A 17,513-nucleotide genomic window follows, 5' to 3' on the forward strand; every position below is an offset into this window, starting at 1 on the left:
CTCATTGGCTTCATTGAAATTTACAAGAATGTAGCAAAATTTTGCTTGATTGCAATTGCTATTAGCTCTTGGATTGATTGTTGTCCTGGTTAAAGGACCATATAACTAAGTACCTTTTATTTGCATTTTTATTCTAATTATTTTATTCTATTTTTTAATAAAGAGCTATCATAGCCTCAACATCAATTGACTTCTATAATTTGCATCTTCTTGTACTCTATTTTTTGGCCTCTGAATATAATTGAATAAATCCAATGGTCACGTAAAATGCAATGTAAGAAGGGATTTCTCTCTCTCTCAATATTGTATATATAAAAGTGTTGAACCATATATTAAATATTAATTTCTTTGTTATTTTTCAAAATTAGCTTTTTGAACTCATGCTTGAGTGCTTCATACAAAATATTTTGTTTTGTTTTTTTACTTTAATACATTCTTTAAGATGCACTTTTAATACATGCACTGTGTACACATTTATTGAGTATTTTCACTATCTCATTTTTATGAATATTTTCCATCTCCAAGCTGTATACATTTGAGTGCTTATTGGATATAAGCATATCAAGTGATGTGTATTTGTGGGGGTGTGGCCTAAGGAGATCAACACTTTATATCAAGGTGTGATATAATTATTAGGCAGCTTCTTTTCCTCAGGAAAAATGGAGCAAAAAAGTGATTTAACTGATCCTGAACAGTCAAAAATTGTAAAAAGTCTTTCAGGGGGATGCGGCACTCTTGAAATTGCTAAGATATTGGAACATGATCACCGAACCATCAAACGTTTTGTTGCAAATAGGCAACAGGGTCACAAGAAATGTATTGAAAAAAAAGACACACATTAACTGTCAAAGATGTGAGAAGAATCAAACATGAAGCTACCAGGAACCCATTATCCCTCAGTGCTGTCATATTCAAGAACTGCAACATACCTGGAGTGCCCAGAAATATAAGATGTTCAGTGCTCAGAGACATGGATAACAGAGATATGTAAGGAAGGTTGAACAAGACACGTAAGTTGAAATAGCAAGACTGAGTCAAGAAATATCCGAAGACAGATTTTTCAAAGGTGTTATGGACTGATGAGATGAGAGTGATTCTTGACAGACCAGATGGATGGGCCCATGACTGGGCCACAGAATTCCATTTCGACTCAGATGCCAGCAAGATGGAGGTGGGGTACTGGTATGCACTGATATTATTAAAGATGAGCTAGTTGGTCCTTTTGGGGTTGAAGAGGGACTCAAAATCAACTCCCAAACCTACTGACAGTTTTTAGAAGACAATTTCTTCAAGCAGTGGTACAGAAAAAAGTCTGCATCTTTCAAGAAGACCATGATTTTTATGCATGACAATGCTCCATCGCATGCATTGAAGTACTCCACTATGTGGCTAGCCAGTAAAGGCCTTAAGGATGAAAGAACCTGACCTAAGTCCTATTGAGAACTTCTGGGCCCTTTTTAAATGGAAGATTTATGGTGAAGGAAAACAGCACACCACTCTGAATAGGCCTGGGAGGCTGTAGTTGCTGCTGCACTAGCAGTTGATTGTCAACAGATCAAGAAACTGTCAGACTCTATGAATGTTATGATTGTTATTGAAAAGGGCAGCTATGTTGGAGACTGTTTTTTTTAAATGTCAGAAATGTTTATTTGTAAATTTTGAGGTGTTTATTATTTTCACTTTAACAGATGAAAATAAACGAGTGAGATGGGAAATTTTTCATTTAGTTACATAATAATTCTGCACGCTAATTATTGCCCAACAATTGTGCACACATAGATATTCTCCTAAGAAAGCCCAAACCTCACTTTTACTTCTTAAATATTCAGGTTTGTAGTTTCTTAACATTTTGGATTGACTTTAGTTGTTTAATAATAAAAATTAATCCTCAAAAATACAACTTGCCTAATAATTATGCACACAGTGTAGATGGTTACAGAATATTTTGCAACTCTATTGCTCTACCAATTATTTATTTTTCCATAAATTTTTAGAATTTATTTTTAATTCTAAATATGACAGCTATTTTTCAGTTCATGATTCCAGTATCAAACCATTCCAAAATCATTGTACTGATTTTTTAACAAAAATCCTGTCTAAGTTTATCCCATTTCACAAAAGCAGCCATACGGTGTGCGAGTTTGGAGATTGTAAATGTTATTTGGATTGCACGCAAGTTGTTCAACATATGTGACATTGGTGGCTATGAATATATCCAACTGAAGCTATTATTCCAAAGCATGAGTCAAAGCTGGATTAGTCATTAGATGGTATTGTGATACTGTTTGAATGAATGGTAAGAATATGGAGGATTTATTGATCCATGTGTGCACGTAAAACGGTTTCTTATTTAGTCTGCACCTAGTTGTTAGCCCCATGCCAATTCTCAGTGTGAAACTCTGCTACAGAGAAATGATATAGGAGTAGATGATTGTTACAGCAGGGAAGATTATAGGTTTAAATAAAAGCCTTAATTCTGACAGACATTTAGAGTTAAATACATGTTCCTTTCCACTAATCAGACCTACTATGTAAAATTTGCATATAAATATTTCTATTAGGGCAATATTTTTATTTCAGAATCTGTTATAAAGCTACACTAGCATAGTTTACCATTATTCATTCCTGGTGCAAAGCTTCCACAGTTGGTAAAAATCTCACTTTCATTGTGATTCCACTTTGTTAAGTGTTTGTTGAAAGTTTGTATAGGTCACTAAATAGGCACATTCACAATTTATTTCAACTTCAGGGACCTCTTGTACAATTGCTACTGAAATATATACTCTTCGAAACCTTTTCTACCTTATTATGTTGGATAATATCTTACAAAATTACTTATTACTTACCATTAAGTAATTTTCAAACATTATAATACTTGTCACTATTTTTATCCCCTTTTAGTACTTGCATAAAAGAAGGAAAATAAAATACTTCCCTTGAAAAAATTGTATTCGTGAGATTTATCACAATTCATAATCTTTAAAAAAGAAACAAGACCAAAAATATAAATGATATTTTCCAAATTATTTTGTCTGAAGTCTTCTGGTTTAGCCAGACATTTTGGAAAAAAAATGACAACTTTCAGATCAATTTTGAATATTTGAGATCATGGATTAAAATGCACTAAGATTAAAAAAACAAATTCAGTGTTACATCTAAAAAAATCCTTTATTAATTTGATACATTCTAAAGGTTATCTACTATTCTGTTTTCAGTGTGTCTTTGTCAATTATCCTGAAATGTAACGTTTCACAGTAGTCTAATACAGTGTTTCCCAACCTTGGCAACTTGAAGATGTCCGGACTTCAACTCCCAGAATTCCCCAGCCAGCGAATGCCAAGGTTGGGAAACACTGGTCTAATATACATAAAAATAACCTAATGTATATATTATAGTGATTTTCTAAGTTCAGTTAATCAATTTGGGAGTCAGAGGAATCCACATAATAATAAAAGAACACTGATACTATCAGGTGCAATAAAATATGAACATATGAACATTATTCAATTTAATTATAAATGATATGGAAGCATTTGATTCCTTAGTAGATAGCAGTCCAGAATGGAGAGACTTTGCTAAAATTTGGGTGCACCCAGTTAATTCCCTTTCCTGCATTGAGAAGCACTTCAATCACTCATGCCCTGGTGGACTGCTGCAATGAGATCTACATGAGGCTACTCTTGAAGACTATCTGGAAGCTGCAACTGGTGCAGAATGTAGTGGTGTGAGCAATTCTGGCACATGCAATATCTCTGCTATGTAAGCTGCGCTGAATGCAAGTTGACTTCTGGGTCCAATTCAAGGTATGGTTATCACCTTTAAAATCCATCATGTCATGGGGCAAGTGTATCTAAGGTACCTGCTTGTCACAATTACATCAACCCATCCTACCTGGTCAAACAGGGAGGGCATGCTGCGAATCCTGTCAGTTAAAGAATTTTGACTAGCAAGATCTAGGAAGATGGCCTTTTTTGCTGTTTCCCCTGCCTCCTGGAACATTTTAGCCCAGAGATAAGGCGAGACCCCATTGTTCTGATTTTCTTGGCTGTGCCACTTAGCATGAGGATTTACGATAGTTATACAACCCTGGGATTGGCTGGAGGCTTGAGGGTTCTCCCTCAGTCTAGATAACCTTTTAGCCTGGTGAATTTTTAAATTTTAATTTTCACCTTTAACTTAGACTTTTTAACCTTGGTTTTAATTTTGTTTTTAACTTTACTGTTAGTCATATTTTATATTGTTTTATCAGGTTGTTTGTAAATCACCAAGAGTTACATAAGTGAAAGGTACAGTGTAGAAATTTGATAAATAAATAACTAGTATGCCTCACTAAAATGAAACTCTGATTCTAGATAAAAGTTTCTCATCAAAAAAGATTTTACAACGGTCAGTACCAAGTATTTAATGTTACCAAAATCTTCTCTTTACCTTACTGCAACATTTGATATTCTATGTTGAATGAAGAATAGCAATGTCATTCTGTACACATTTGGCCAGATTGAATTCCATAAAATTTATTCCTAGCATTATATAACATGGTGGGATAATAAACTTCTTACTAAGGGATGATTTACATCAGTATGGTGCTTTATGGTTAACATGATTGCAGATAGAAGGTTGTACAAAGATTATTTTATTTATATGCCGTTTTTTAAAGTTGTTATGATTCCATCTGAGATTATATATCTCATTATAACTTATCATTATAGTTGTAAACCTGAGTGAATGACAGTATAAAGATATTTATGAGCATGGCCTAATTTGTTTTGATAAGTAGTTAACACATGCAAACATTTTTACTCAAATCCAAGGCCCATGAATAGACTTGCATACTTCCTACAGAAGTTTCCATGTATTTTGAAAAAGTTATCACATTGGCATGGATGAGAGAATGCTTTATAAAAATGCATTATGAACATCAGATCTGAATCACAGAGAAGTTGGGCATCATAGAAAGAGAGCAAAACAATTCATTTCTAGTTTGAAATAAATTGTGAACATTTTTTGGAGAAATACATCTCCAAACATCTTTGTTTAAATTATATATAAAGAAGTAGGCCAGAAACAGATACTATAATTTGATTCTGACTTGTTTGACTTAACCGTACTTTCAATTAACTACAAATCCTGCAGATTTAGATATAACAGGAAGTTATAAGTGGAGACAGATGTTTCTTTCCGTCTCCCTTGAGATGCTGCAGAAGCATACAGGAAATGCAAGTCTGAGGGTTCTTCACACAATGAGAAATCTTGAATCAGATACACTACTTTTCACAGATCTAAGTAATAAAAAGTGCTGAAAATTAAAATGAAGATTTACAAAACTGGAAAGTGTGAAAGATGTAGAAATGTAATCAAGGTATATCCACTTAAATACATACATTCACAAGCAACTGAAAAATATTATTTTAGTAGAACCAATAGATACCAGTCAGATAGTCTGCTTAAATTGCCATTATGCTTATGTCCAGCATTTATTAAAGTTTCAATTCAAAATAAAATTTATCATAAAAATGTTATATTTTTGTACCTTTGTAAATTTTCATAAATGTGCATTTCAAAAACGCACAAGAGGTTAGCAATATTTTGATAATCTGATTTAAGATTATCTATACTTCTAATTTAAGGGGAGTTTGGGAAAGGAATTGCAACTTACAATTTAAAAAGAACTATGAACTATTAATAATAAAAAAACATGAAACAAAAATGCATAACAACATATTACACTGCTGAAACTAACCTTAGAACTAGAAGAAACCCACTTGAGAAGTTAAAACCTAAAGCTCTTAAACAACAACAAAAATCTTATAATGCATCTCTAAAGAATTGTTACTATCATGTACATATACCTTGAAAAAACAACAGTAGTCTAGTTTATGTAAACATTCAATTTACAAAAAAAGAGCAAGCTCTCTGCAAAATCTTACTGATTTGCATTTTTTAAAATTGACAAATAAACATTTCAGAAAAATTAAATATATCCGAGCATATTTTTCTTCTGATATTTCCATTGAAAGACTGAATAGTCATTTGCCACACACTCATACTCTCTCGCTTGCATATACATACACCAAATATATATTTAATAAAAACCAAAAAATATGAATTAAAAATCCTTAATCATCTTCAATTATTCAGTTTAAAACTCTTTTATTAATGCCATAGCATGAGTTAAGAGGCACCGGACATACTGGGTATCCAACCCATCTGGTATGCCCGTTCCAAGGTCCGCTTGCAATCTTGTAGCACTGTACTGAAGGTGATATGTGGGTGTTGCTGTACCAGTTGATCCACAGTAACTTCACTTACCTACATATAAAAGAAATAATTATATATATTATTTATTACTAATACCACGTGCTGTCTTTTAATTTCACTCTAAACAAGAACAAGAGAATGGCAATCTTTCAAATACAGAATTATTTGTATTTAAAATTATCAGAAAATCTTTTGGAGCAATATCCTTCAAAGCATTACTAAATTGCCTAAAATGAAATAAAAGTAAAATAAGTCTAACATCCCAAGCAAATAAGTTCCAAAATATGGGCATGGGTAGATATGGTGAGAGGCTGGGAGTGGGCTGGTCAGCGAAAATGTGTCCAGAGCGTTAGAAAGAACATGAGTCCAATAAGTTCATAAGAATGAAGTTACACATATTGGACCACAAGAACCAGAATCTTGAATTACACTCACACCTGAAGTCAATGGATTTGGAACAAGATTGATGTAGTATAATCATATTAAAAGACAATTTGTCCACTACATCTTAGATGTGTTGGGGTTTCTTAACTCTCTTTAATTGCATCTTCAGGTAAAACTCATTGCATTAACACTTTGATCCACTGTAATCATAACTAACATCGCCAGAAAGGGGCACAACAACATGAAAATGGTAATATAGCAGCCACTTGAACTTCCAGCAGAAATACTGGGTAGAAAAATGTCTTTAAACTCTGAATCTTATCCTTCGCAGTAATTGTAATATTGTCTAGACAGGATGTATTGTTACAACATTCAAGCAAAAGGAATCTGAATCATATATTTTTAGCTTTCGTATCTTCATGGGAAGAGATTTTGCCCCTCTCCCACATTTCTCATTGCGAAAGAATTAAAGTCTTCCCTCTGTAATAACCGTAATCGTCACAATCAATAATTAAAATGTACAGCTTAGAAGGTCAGAAATATCTGTGCTAGACCTTAACCAGAGATATTACCTTTATTCCTCAATCATACAAAGCAATCAATAAGGCCTAATTAAACTTAACATCTCTACAACTACGATGCTGTGAAGGGATTAATTTGTCAATTATTTTTAAGCTGATTGTAGTTCATATCACAGAGCCAGACAGCTTCCATCATTTTTTAGATTAAAAAAACAAGATTAACCTAAGAACATGACTTCTAGGTAACTTTCCTTAGAATTTTTTATTGAATTTTAAAATACATCAATATTTAATTTAAATACTCTTAACGGTGCTCCTCTGTTACAATTGTTCACTTTGTACTTCTTTATTGAGTCCAATGTTAAACTGAAATAAATTTACATATCTAAGGCACTTTCCATTCTCACCACAAATATATATTTAGTTGTCTTAAAATCCTTGGGAGAGGGCATGTTAAAGGACAACAGAAGCTCTTCAAATATCTCTTTACTATTGTTATTTCCTTCCCTGTCGTCATCGTCCTCCCCCAGTCCCACTGCCCTGAGCAAAGACCAAACTGAAGTGATTGTGCTAGGCAGTGCAGAGAATGAACAGTGATTGCATTTTATGACAGGGATAAATGACGGGTTTAATCTACAGTTCTTCTGCTTTGATAATAGAAACATTCAATCTTCATTGGGAGATTTGTCAACTGAAGAGCAAGTTGGACAGAAAATTGGTTTAACTTCTACTTCAAGTACACAGAGACCCTGCACGCTCTAAACACTTTTGTAAACAACTACATTATAGAAACACTGAATGTGTCTAAAAAACAGGAAGCTCCTTTTAATAAATCAGAATGAAATCTGTACTGGTACAAGCTATATGGCAGCTCAGACATATCAGTAAATCACATTTTAAAACTGACCAGAAATGTTACTGCAATATGTGGATGATCACATATGGCCTATATTAGTCTTTGCCAATGTTGGCATCTTCCAGATGTTGAGACTGCAACTTCCAGACTTCTATGAAAACATGATACTTTTGTACACTGAGCAGTATTTTAACAACTATACAACTAGAAATATATGTGTGTGGGCCTGATCATACCTAATAGCTGAAAAGGCAGAAGAGATGTTAATTAGATAGGCCTACATACTACATAGTCATCCTAAGTAAGTATCACAACATTGTGTGTACCTACTGGTTGATAGGAAATATGCAATGATCGCCTGGTTTGCAAAGTAGTTTCAAAATTAGAGATCTTAACTTGCATAGAACAATATGAGAATATTTCAGATAAAATGGGGTTAGGTTGAGTGTGTGGGATACTGGCCAAATTGCTCCAAAACTTAAAGAGGTAGCATTCTGTTATAAAAATAGGAATGAGAAAAAATAGGAAAAAAATAGCTGCAAATAATCATTTTCAAAATGTTATATACATGAACTATTATCTACGCCAAACAATACATTTCACATGAACCCAAAGACTTGTTTTGAATGTTTTGTTGAAATATGAAATTAAAAAGTTTTGGCAGTGCGGTGTAACTGAGGAAAAAATCCAAATATACCAATAGCTGAAGAGAGGGAGGCGACACACTAGAAAGTGGAGAGGCCAGTGGGATGTGCTCTGCTGTGTTTATTTTTGACACTTTAGTAGGGAAGGGAACATGGACTAGCACATCAATAATTTGAATTGGTAAGGGCAAGGGAGAAAAGGACGGTCCTGGTGGCCAGAAGAGTAAGCTGGTGATAGGATATGCCATGCTGGGAATTATTAAAGGGATTACAAAGGTGATACATATCAACCTTGCCCTACTTGCTGAATAAAATTATCCAGGATCCCTTACAATTTTATTGCAGGCTTTCTTTTTTCAGAGCAATCATATAAGAGTTCAGCAGAACTGGAATGTGTAAGTATAATCTTTATGCTCATTGTACTTAAATACAACGAAATTGGTGATCATTTGTTCTGAGTTCTAAAGAAAAAAGGTCCCCTCAAGTTGGAAAGAACATGGTCAGAACAACAACAAGTGGCAGAGAGGCAGAGAGAATGAAGAGTGCTTGTGATGAAAATAAAAATATTGGCAGAATGGTAATTGGTCTGTTGCAAGGAATGTTTCTCAAAAGAAGCAAAAAATGGGTATATACAAGCACATTATTCTGTGTACTTTGTATGTCAAGAGATAAATTAAAGCTGAATGCAGTGGGAATAGGCTACTTGGAAAATGTGTGTCTAATAAAGCAGAAAGAAATATGAATGGGGGTTGAATGAATGTGGATTGAATGCAAAAGTGAATGACAAGTACAAAAGAAGTGCATTAAGATGATTTGGTAATATAGGATAAGTAAATTAGAAAATGATGGAAAATATATTAAGGAACAAGGGAAAGGTAAGACTGAAAAAATCAGTTAAATGGTGAAATCCTCAAAAATCAATGAAATTTGTAAACAATAAAAGACAATATATATGAAGTGATGCATATAAGTGATGGAATCAAGGATGGTTTGTAAGGATAGAAAGGTTTAAGTATAGTGAATAGTTTTGATGAACCAGATCTAGTTGTATTTCCTTTTTTAGACTCATATCTTTAACATTTTCTGTGCTTTACATAAAACTGACTGCTCCACTCCTTCTTAGAATAAGGTAATACATATGTATTTCCATCCCCACCTCCCATCATCAAAATGAAGCAATTATAGTACTTAGTGCATAGGATGAATGTGGATTGTCTTATTGGATGTTCTTTCATAGCAAAAAAACAGACCAGACCAGACCAAATACTAACTGCAACAAGCAGTTGTAACGCACTAAATAAAACTTTATTTGGAGAATTTAATATTGGAAATTCTTATTATATTTGTCTAAAATGTCCTACTGCATATCCAATATCAGAGAGCAAATGTATCAATTAGCATGTCATGTGTATGGTTCATAACTGCGAGCTTTAAGATCTGGCTCTACCCGGTCCTCCAACCCGATGGATAATAATGAATATCATCTTATTTTCTTGGAACTAATACAGAAATCTGAATTTATGGGACTTGTGGCAACAGACAGCAATGGGCTACATAAAGACCAAAATAAATTATTTTATGAACTCGACTAAAAATTGGCCATGTATATCAGATAAAAGCACTGGTGATAATTGTGGAAATTCTACAATTCACAGACAAAACCAAACCAGATTCTTATTTCAGAACCTGATTGTAATATCTAATATTACAATATATCAATTTTGTTTTATGATTTTATATGGCATTATCTTCTTTTTGCTACTTTTATTTACTTCTCCCGGAGTCTGGTATGGAGATGGTCAGCTATACAAATTTGACAAACAAACAAATAATCCTGATGAACTATTTATACGCTTAAAATATCAAATTCACTATTTCCATTATTCAGATTTCCACTGTTTAGAAATCTTTCATATGTTCATCTCCTTTCTTTTCAATTGTTTTAACAAGTTTATGTGTACTATATCCTGAGTATTATTTTCTCAATTATTTGTAAGTATATTTTTTAACCTAATAGTTGAATGAATAACATTCTCAGGTGGCCTAATTATAATTCCTGCCTGTAGCTACAACATAATAAAAGGTTTGTGAAATCATTCTGTGTGAAGTGCTAGGCACTTGATCTATTCAGCTGAGATGTTCCACAGAGTTTCAGTGATTATCTCAGTGCTGAGGGCTTAGGGGTAGTTGAATAATACAGTCACAGAAAAACATCTGCATCCTGGATTTTCTAAGTGTTAAGGCAGACAATGTGCTTCAGTCTGAATTATGGATTAAAAACAACAAAAATGGACTAAGTGACAGCACCTTACAAGGCTAGCATCTACCTGAATACTCATGTATTACTTTTGTCAAAGTAAATTTACTTAGACCCATTTCTTATATATTATTCTTGTGAAGTAGTTCGTAATTTCCATGTTCTGCCATAAACACCACTGAAGTCTGTATGCAAAATAATAAAGGAAGGGGTGGTTTCTCTTACACCTTAACTCATTCCCAAGTGGCTAGTTCAATCACCTGATCCATATGGTACCCTGTTGTTTGAAAGGAGTATCTAGTATAGCTCCGATATTACAAAATTGAGTAAGGGTGAAATGTTAAACTAGAAATACTGTACTAGTGTTAAACTATTAATTGGAAAAAGTTACTAACAGAACATTACCAATAAAAACTGTACATGTAACCAACTGCCTACTAGAAAATTATATAAATGTAATAATAATTATTTGCACTCTTATATCTGACTTGATAAACCACTTGTACAAAACTTTTAATGCTGCATTAAACGCAGCTAAATATGTACTGGAAAGTTCTTTCTTTTTATAATTTTTATTAATAATATGGGGATTAATTAGTTAATTTAGCAAGTTCCTTTAGACAGTTTCACATTTTTATTAAAAATCTTTTATTCTTTTAAAAAGCTAATGTTGCAGATCTAAATTTAAAATAAAGCAGCATGATGGAGAGGATTAAAGTGGATGAAAGCATTGATGTAAATTGCCTTCTAATAGGATTGTGTGAGTTTTGAGTATCAGATATCCAATTACATATAAAATTTTGAAAATGCAGGGAATCAATTATGAAGCTACTTGATTTCTGCAAATTATAACTTCATATGAATGTGTGTGTGGGGGGAATAAATGCTAGATACTTAAGAAAACATCTTTTCTTAAAAATCAAAAGTTATCATTTCAATTTTTAAGCCAAAAATACTGTGAAAACCATTTTTATTTGACATAATAGGAGAAACATTTTATGTTACCTATACTACAATTCTTAATTACTTCATAATTATTATTTAATATCTGCTATTTCTTAATAATTCTTTATGCATTTTTATAATATTACAGAATATGTCAGTGTATTATAAACATATTCAGACCAATGGGAGGTCCCTCAGGTTCGTATTAAAGAAAAAAATTAAGCCTTCTCCCCTATGCAGACTGTATGTATATTCTAATGCAGCTGGGAAAGATAAAACGGGGGCGTCAAACTTGCGTCATCATGGCATTGTCATGTGACATATTGAAACTTTTTCCTCCTTTGCTAAACCAGGTCTGGGCGTGGCCAGTATAACACATATCCTGCTCACGGGCCACGAGTTTGACACCCCTGATCTAAACCAAGCCTAATTAGATTACATTGGAACAACTATAAACATTCTTCAATTAATATTTTCTTTAAAAAGTATTTTCTACATTTGGGGCTCATAGAAGCTACTAGAATTATTTAATGACATGACCCGTCAAAACCGCGGAGGACAAAATCGCGCTCGACGAAAGCGCGCATTTGACGTCATCACAGCGCGACGAAAAAAATTAAAAATTGAAATAAAATTAAAATTAAAGCAAGCCGATTCACATAAAGGTAAGGGTTAGGTTTAGGGTTAGGTTAAGGGTTAGGGTTAGGTTTAGAGCGTTAGGGTTACGTTTAGCGTTAGGTTAAGGGTTAGCGTTACGTTTAGTGTTAGGTTAAGGGTTACGTTTAGGGTTAGATTTAGGGTTAAGGGTTAGGTTTAGGGTTAGGTTTAGGGTTAGGTTTGGGGGGGTTAGGGTAAGGTTTTCGCTTTATTTTTACATTTTTCGATCACAGCGCGATGTTTTCGTCGGGCTGTGATGACGTCAAATGCGCGCTTTCGTCGAGCGCAATTTTGTCCTCCGCGGTTTTGTGGTGGAACCATTTAATGAAGCTGCAAGGTGGTGGTTTTTTTGAGACAATTCCATTTTTCTATTTTTAAGTTTTAAAATAAATATATATTTAAACATAGCTGTGTTAAGCAATGAATGTGTGCACTAATGAAAGAGAATACATTTAACAATTCAATTTCATGTTTTTTTTGAAAATTCTGAACTGTTTCCTATTTTGAAACAAAGATGGTTCATATATAACTATAGTTCATTATATGTTTAGTTATACTGCCATTTAAATCTTGCTACTCACAATTTTGTACTTTCTTTTGAACTTGAATTATAAATCATTAAAATCTATAAATGTTTTACTTTTGAATAAACACATATGTAATTATATTCATTTTGATTAAAAGATAAATATTAGGCATGAAAAATTCACAAAAACAGACTTTATGGTAATCCCACATTTTTAGGATAAGATCAGTGAAATCTTAGAAAATGTGACATCTAGCAAGATTGAAGACATCACAAATATGGGAGCCCATCATTCAACAATTTCCAAATCCCATATTCAAATGAATTTTTTTCAGAAACAAAATGTTATTTTCTTTTCTTTCTCCACATATTCTCAAAATCTGTCCCAGAATGGACTTTGAGGGTACATGGGAAATTCCACTTATTCCATTAATGGAACCAGCCTTTTTTTCTTCTTAAAAAAAATCTATTTAATGAACTTCTTCTAGAAGAATACTACCCTCAATTAGGCTAGGAGTCATGCAATATTTTCATCCTAGAAACCTTACTCATTCAGACAGCTAAAAGTATACAATTCTTAGATCCATCTTTCTTGATTAGCCTTTCTATTCTACTTTAGTGGAAGAATGACTTGACAGGACAATCAACATTTTACTTAATACCGTATTATTATCAAGCTATTTTTGTTCCTTAAAGTTATTGCTTCAACTGTATAAAAATAAAAAGAACTATACTAATGGAACTTGATGAAAAAGCAATTAATCTGATTATTTTCATAACATGGATCAATAACAATAGCCACTAGTAGAATCTGTGGCCTACAACTAGGTATTTAGGTATTTATTGGGATTTATATGCCGCCCTTTTCCCTGAGGGGACTCAGGGCGGCTTACAACCACAGGGGAGGGGAGGTGCAAGGTCAAAACAAAACAATATGTGAACAACAGAAAAATAATAAAACCCAACTTTCATTCAGCAATCAAACACTCGGGCGGGTAATTAGGAGCCTATCCCCAGGCCTGCTGGGAGAGCCAGATCTTGAGGGCTGCGCGGAAGGTCTGGATAGTGGTGAGGGTGCGGATCTCCATGGGGAGCTCGTTCCATAGGGTCGGGGCAGCAACAGAAAAGGCTCTCCTCCGTGTAGTCGCCAGTCGGCATTGACTGGCAGATGGAATTCGGAGGAGGCCCAGTCTGTGCGATCTAATTGGTCGATTTAGGGAGGTAATCGGCAGAAGGCGGTCTCTCAAGTACCCAGATCCACTACCATGGAGTGCTTTAAGATGGTCATCAATATCCTGAAGCGCACCCGGAGACCAACAGGTAGCCAGTGCAGCTCGCGGAGGACGGGTGTAACGTGGGCGAACCGCGGTGTATATAACCGCGGGATTATATAACCTAGTTATATAATCAATGGAATTAAGCAGACACTGGCTTAATTAGCCAGCTCTGCAGAGTCTCTGGACTAGTTAGGATTTTGCAATTCTAAATTTATATGAAGTACACATGAAAGAGACTTCAAGGAGATTATGTCATAAAACAATGTTTTGGGAAGATTATGTCATAAAACAATGTTTTGGGGAGAATATTGGAATCTTTTGCTACAGATTGCTTACTAGTCATTGTGTTCATGAGTTTTGCTTCCATACCTGTTAACATCACATAAAGGGAAGTGTCAATCTGGTATAGCAACATTATTCAATATTTTGAAAAAGGTTAAGAGGTGAAAAATTGAACCCAAGTGTACTTCTCATTCAAGTGCATGGTTGAACATCTTTTTGTCACAGTGGCATTTAATAATCTTTCCTATTTGCCAAATATTATTGTAATTATGGTCTAAAATCAATAGTTGGAAAAATAAATACATTCTGCATGAAATATGAAAAGTTAAGGAACAAAATTCTCTATTTTCTAACTATGAAAGAGGACTGAAGCTCTTAAGCTGCCAACATTAAATCTAAAACATTTTAAATTCAGAATGCAGCTTCTGAATTTTGTTCTTTTTATAGCTATTATTCAGCTTTCTCTTGAACACAAAGGTTTAACAAGCAAGTTAAATGACCCCCAATGGTGTCTCTTATGCCACACTTTACAGCATTCTCATCAAGGTAGCCAATATATATTTCCCCATTAATCAAGAACAGTTTTCCCTACTTGCTCTGTAACATTCTCACAGATTCTTATTCTTGTTAGCTAAGTTGTCTCCCTTCACAGCATGCAGTTCTTTTTGTAGCAAGTCGGGAAAACATAAGCCCGCAATTAAAAGAATACAGACAATACTGTATATTGATTATACATGGTTTAAGTGATGGCATAGTAAAATCTGTTTAGAACACCAAGGTCACTGAAATTTTAGTACTTCAAGGGAAGACGTAGACTTTTTTGAAAAAGCTTATTTTATTGCCCAATAAAGTTTAATCATATCCACAAAATATGTAAAATTGATCAGATAATTGAAGACCTAACTTAAAGTCAAGGAATTAAGCAGATATTTTTATCACTATTCCTCAAATAAGACTCTCAGATGGCAGTCTTCATTTAGCAACTGACTTGCATAGTGACCATTTGCAGTGCAGTGATAAAAAATATTTTTTGAAACCAATCTTCGCATTTAAGATCTTTGCAGGTCCACAAAGCAAAGGAACACAGATATAAGAGCCTAAGCACAGTCATTTTTTCATTTAATGACATCTTTCCTTAATAACCAAGTTGTTGGTTTCAATTGTGGCTGCTGAATCAAGGACTACCTGTACTTTGCTTGTCTTGCCCCTCACAAAATATTCAGGTATAAAGTAATATGCTCTGCAAACAAATCGTGGTTTCATTAGCTTAGAAATTTTTAAAAAGTTTCATCCCTACAATGTGTTTTTAAAAGTAAAAAAAAAAAAAGTAAAACAGAGAACTATTTTAATGTGTTTTTTAATAAGCAAGAAACAGTCCATAATGTATGGAAAGTTTAATAATATATAATGCTTAAATTGCAATTATGTAATCTTAAGTAAATATATTACGCTTATTTTTAAAACAATGACTTATGAACAAGAAATGTGAGGAAAAATTATGACTTTTATAAAGTCATACGTTTTAATCTTTTTGGGGTACGGGATATTTTAAGATTTCTATTTTAAAGCTAGACAGATTATTATGTTAATGAATTATATATAATAATCAATCAGAAATTAGGTAATTCAGAAAGTGAAAACTATATAAAACTATGTTAGCATCATAAGATCAGTATTAAACAAGCAGATAGGATCAAAAGATCACATACAGAACTTGCATTTACTGTCTTGCTTGAATAGATTTAAGAATGTGTAAAACACATGGGGATGTTGTTTTTTTATACAATGTTTCTTACCTTATCACATCTCATCAGTCCCAAGTATCGGAGTGATTTACTGGTCTGAGCAATCTGGGTGGCTCCCTGATCTGTGATTTCTTTGCACCATCCCACATCAACTGTCTCTATTGTCATACTGTATCTTCCAATGGCTATCAGGGCTATAAAACACAAGAAAAGCCAGAACCAGAAATGTAACATAAATCAGACAAACATATGTTTTATAAATACATGCAGAATATTATTATATCAAACATTATAAATATTTGCTCTTGAACTTCCTGTTTGTTGCACTTTGATTGATATATGTTATTTATAAACAAAGAACTTCACACAGTTCCTTTTCTCATCAAAATCCATACTGTAAAATACCTTTGCCTTGCTGTATAATATGTAGTGGTTACATTTAGTTAAACTTCTGTTTTAAATATATGGTCTTAATTTTGTCATTATTCTCCAAGTTTCAGTTTCCAGTCTGGTATCTTTGGTAAAGTTCTTCTTTTCCAATGTGATGCTAAGTTCATCCTTGCAGCCGTGAATATATGTTTTAGTAAATAATTGTGATTTTTTTTTGTAAGTTAAAATTAAAATGCTTTAGAGTTATCCCTAGAAAGAAGAATTGTGGCTTCATTTCTAATATGATTTCTAATATTTTCTTAATAGGACTATCTATGTGTTTCTTTCTGGTACTTCTAAGTTATTTTTCATGTCCACCACAATGTTCTTTCTATTTCATGGCATTTCCACTACTTATTATATGATTTCACTGTTTTGGCAATTATTGACATAGTTATAACTTAGAATAAAGGTGGAAGGTAGAATCCATAAAAGTGTTTTAGGGATTGTGCCCATTCCCAACATGCATTGGAATGTTATACATAAGTATACAAAAAGTGGAGCTTGCCTCCTCATATGTTATCTATATCATTTCTATGAAATCCTGACTTGTTATTGACAACCTTGGTTAATGAATTGGATTAGGACAAGGAAGATCCACACTCAGACACAGAAGTTCTAACCTTTATCTCTCAGACCAACTAATTTCACAGGATTGAAGGAGAAACTACATATAAACAGTCTTAAGCTAGATGAGCAAAGTTTCTCAACCTCTTTAGCTTTGATGAACTC

General features: G+C 33.4%; 1 protein-coding gene across 1 annotated transcript in view; it reads right to left on the bottom strand.

Annotated features, from left to right (window-relative positions):
• Positions 1-4,494: 4,494 nt before the first annotated feature.
• FBXL17 (F-box and leucine rich repeat protein 17) overlaps positions 4,495-17,513 on the bottom strand; it is a 137,500-nt gene continuing 124,481 nt past the window's right edge. Inside the window, exons 8-9 of the mRNA XM_014054758.2 lie at positions 16,404-16,546; positions 4,495-6,309 (exon numbers count right to left, since the gene is read on the bottom strand). Of these exons, the coding sequence (XP_013910233.2) occupies positions 6,172-6,309; positions 16,404-16,546 (281 nt within the window). The 3' untranslated portion in view covers positions 4,495-6,171. The remainder of the gene's footprint in view (positions 6,310-16,403; positions 16,547-17,513) is intronic.

Source organism: Thamnophis sirtalis, unplaced genomic scaffold (assembly GCF_051295495.1).
Source record: "Thamnophis sirtalis isolate CommonGarterSnake01/CBP01778 unplaced genomic scaffold, rThaSir2_p1.2 scaffold_5, whole genome shotgun sequence".
Classification (NCBI taxonomy): domain Eukaryota; kingdom Metazoa; phylum Chordata; class Lepidosauria; order Squamata; family Natricidae; genus Thamnophis; species Thamnophis sirtalis.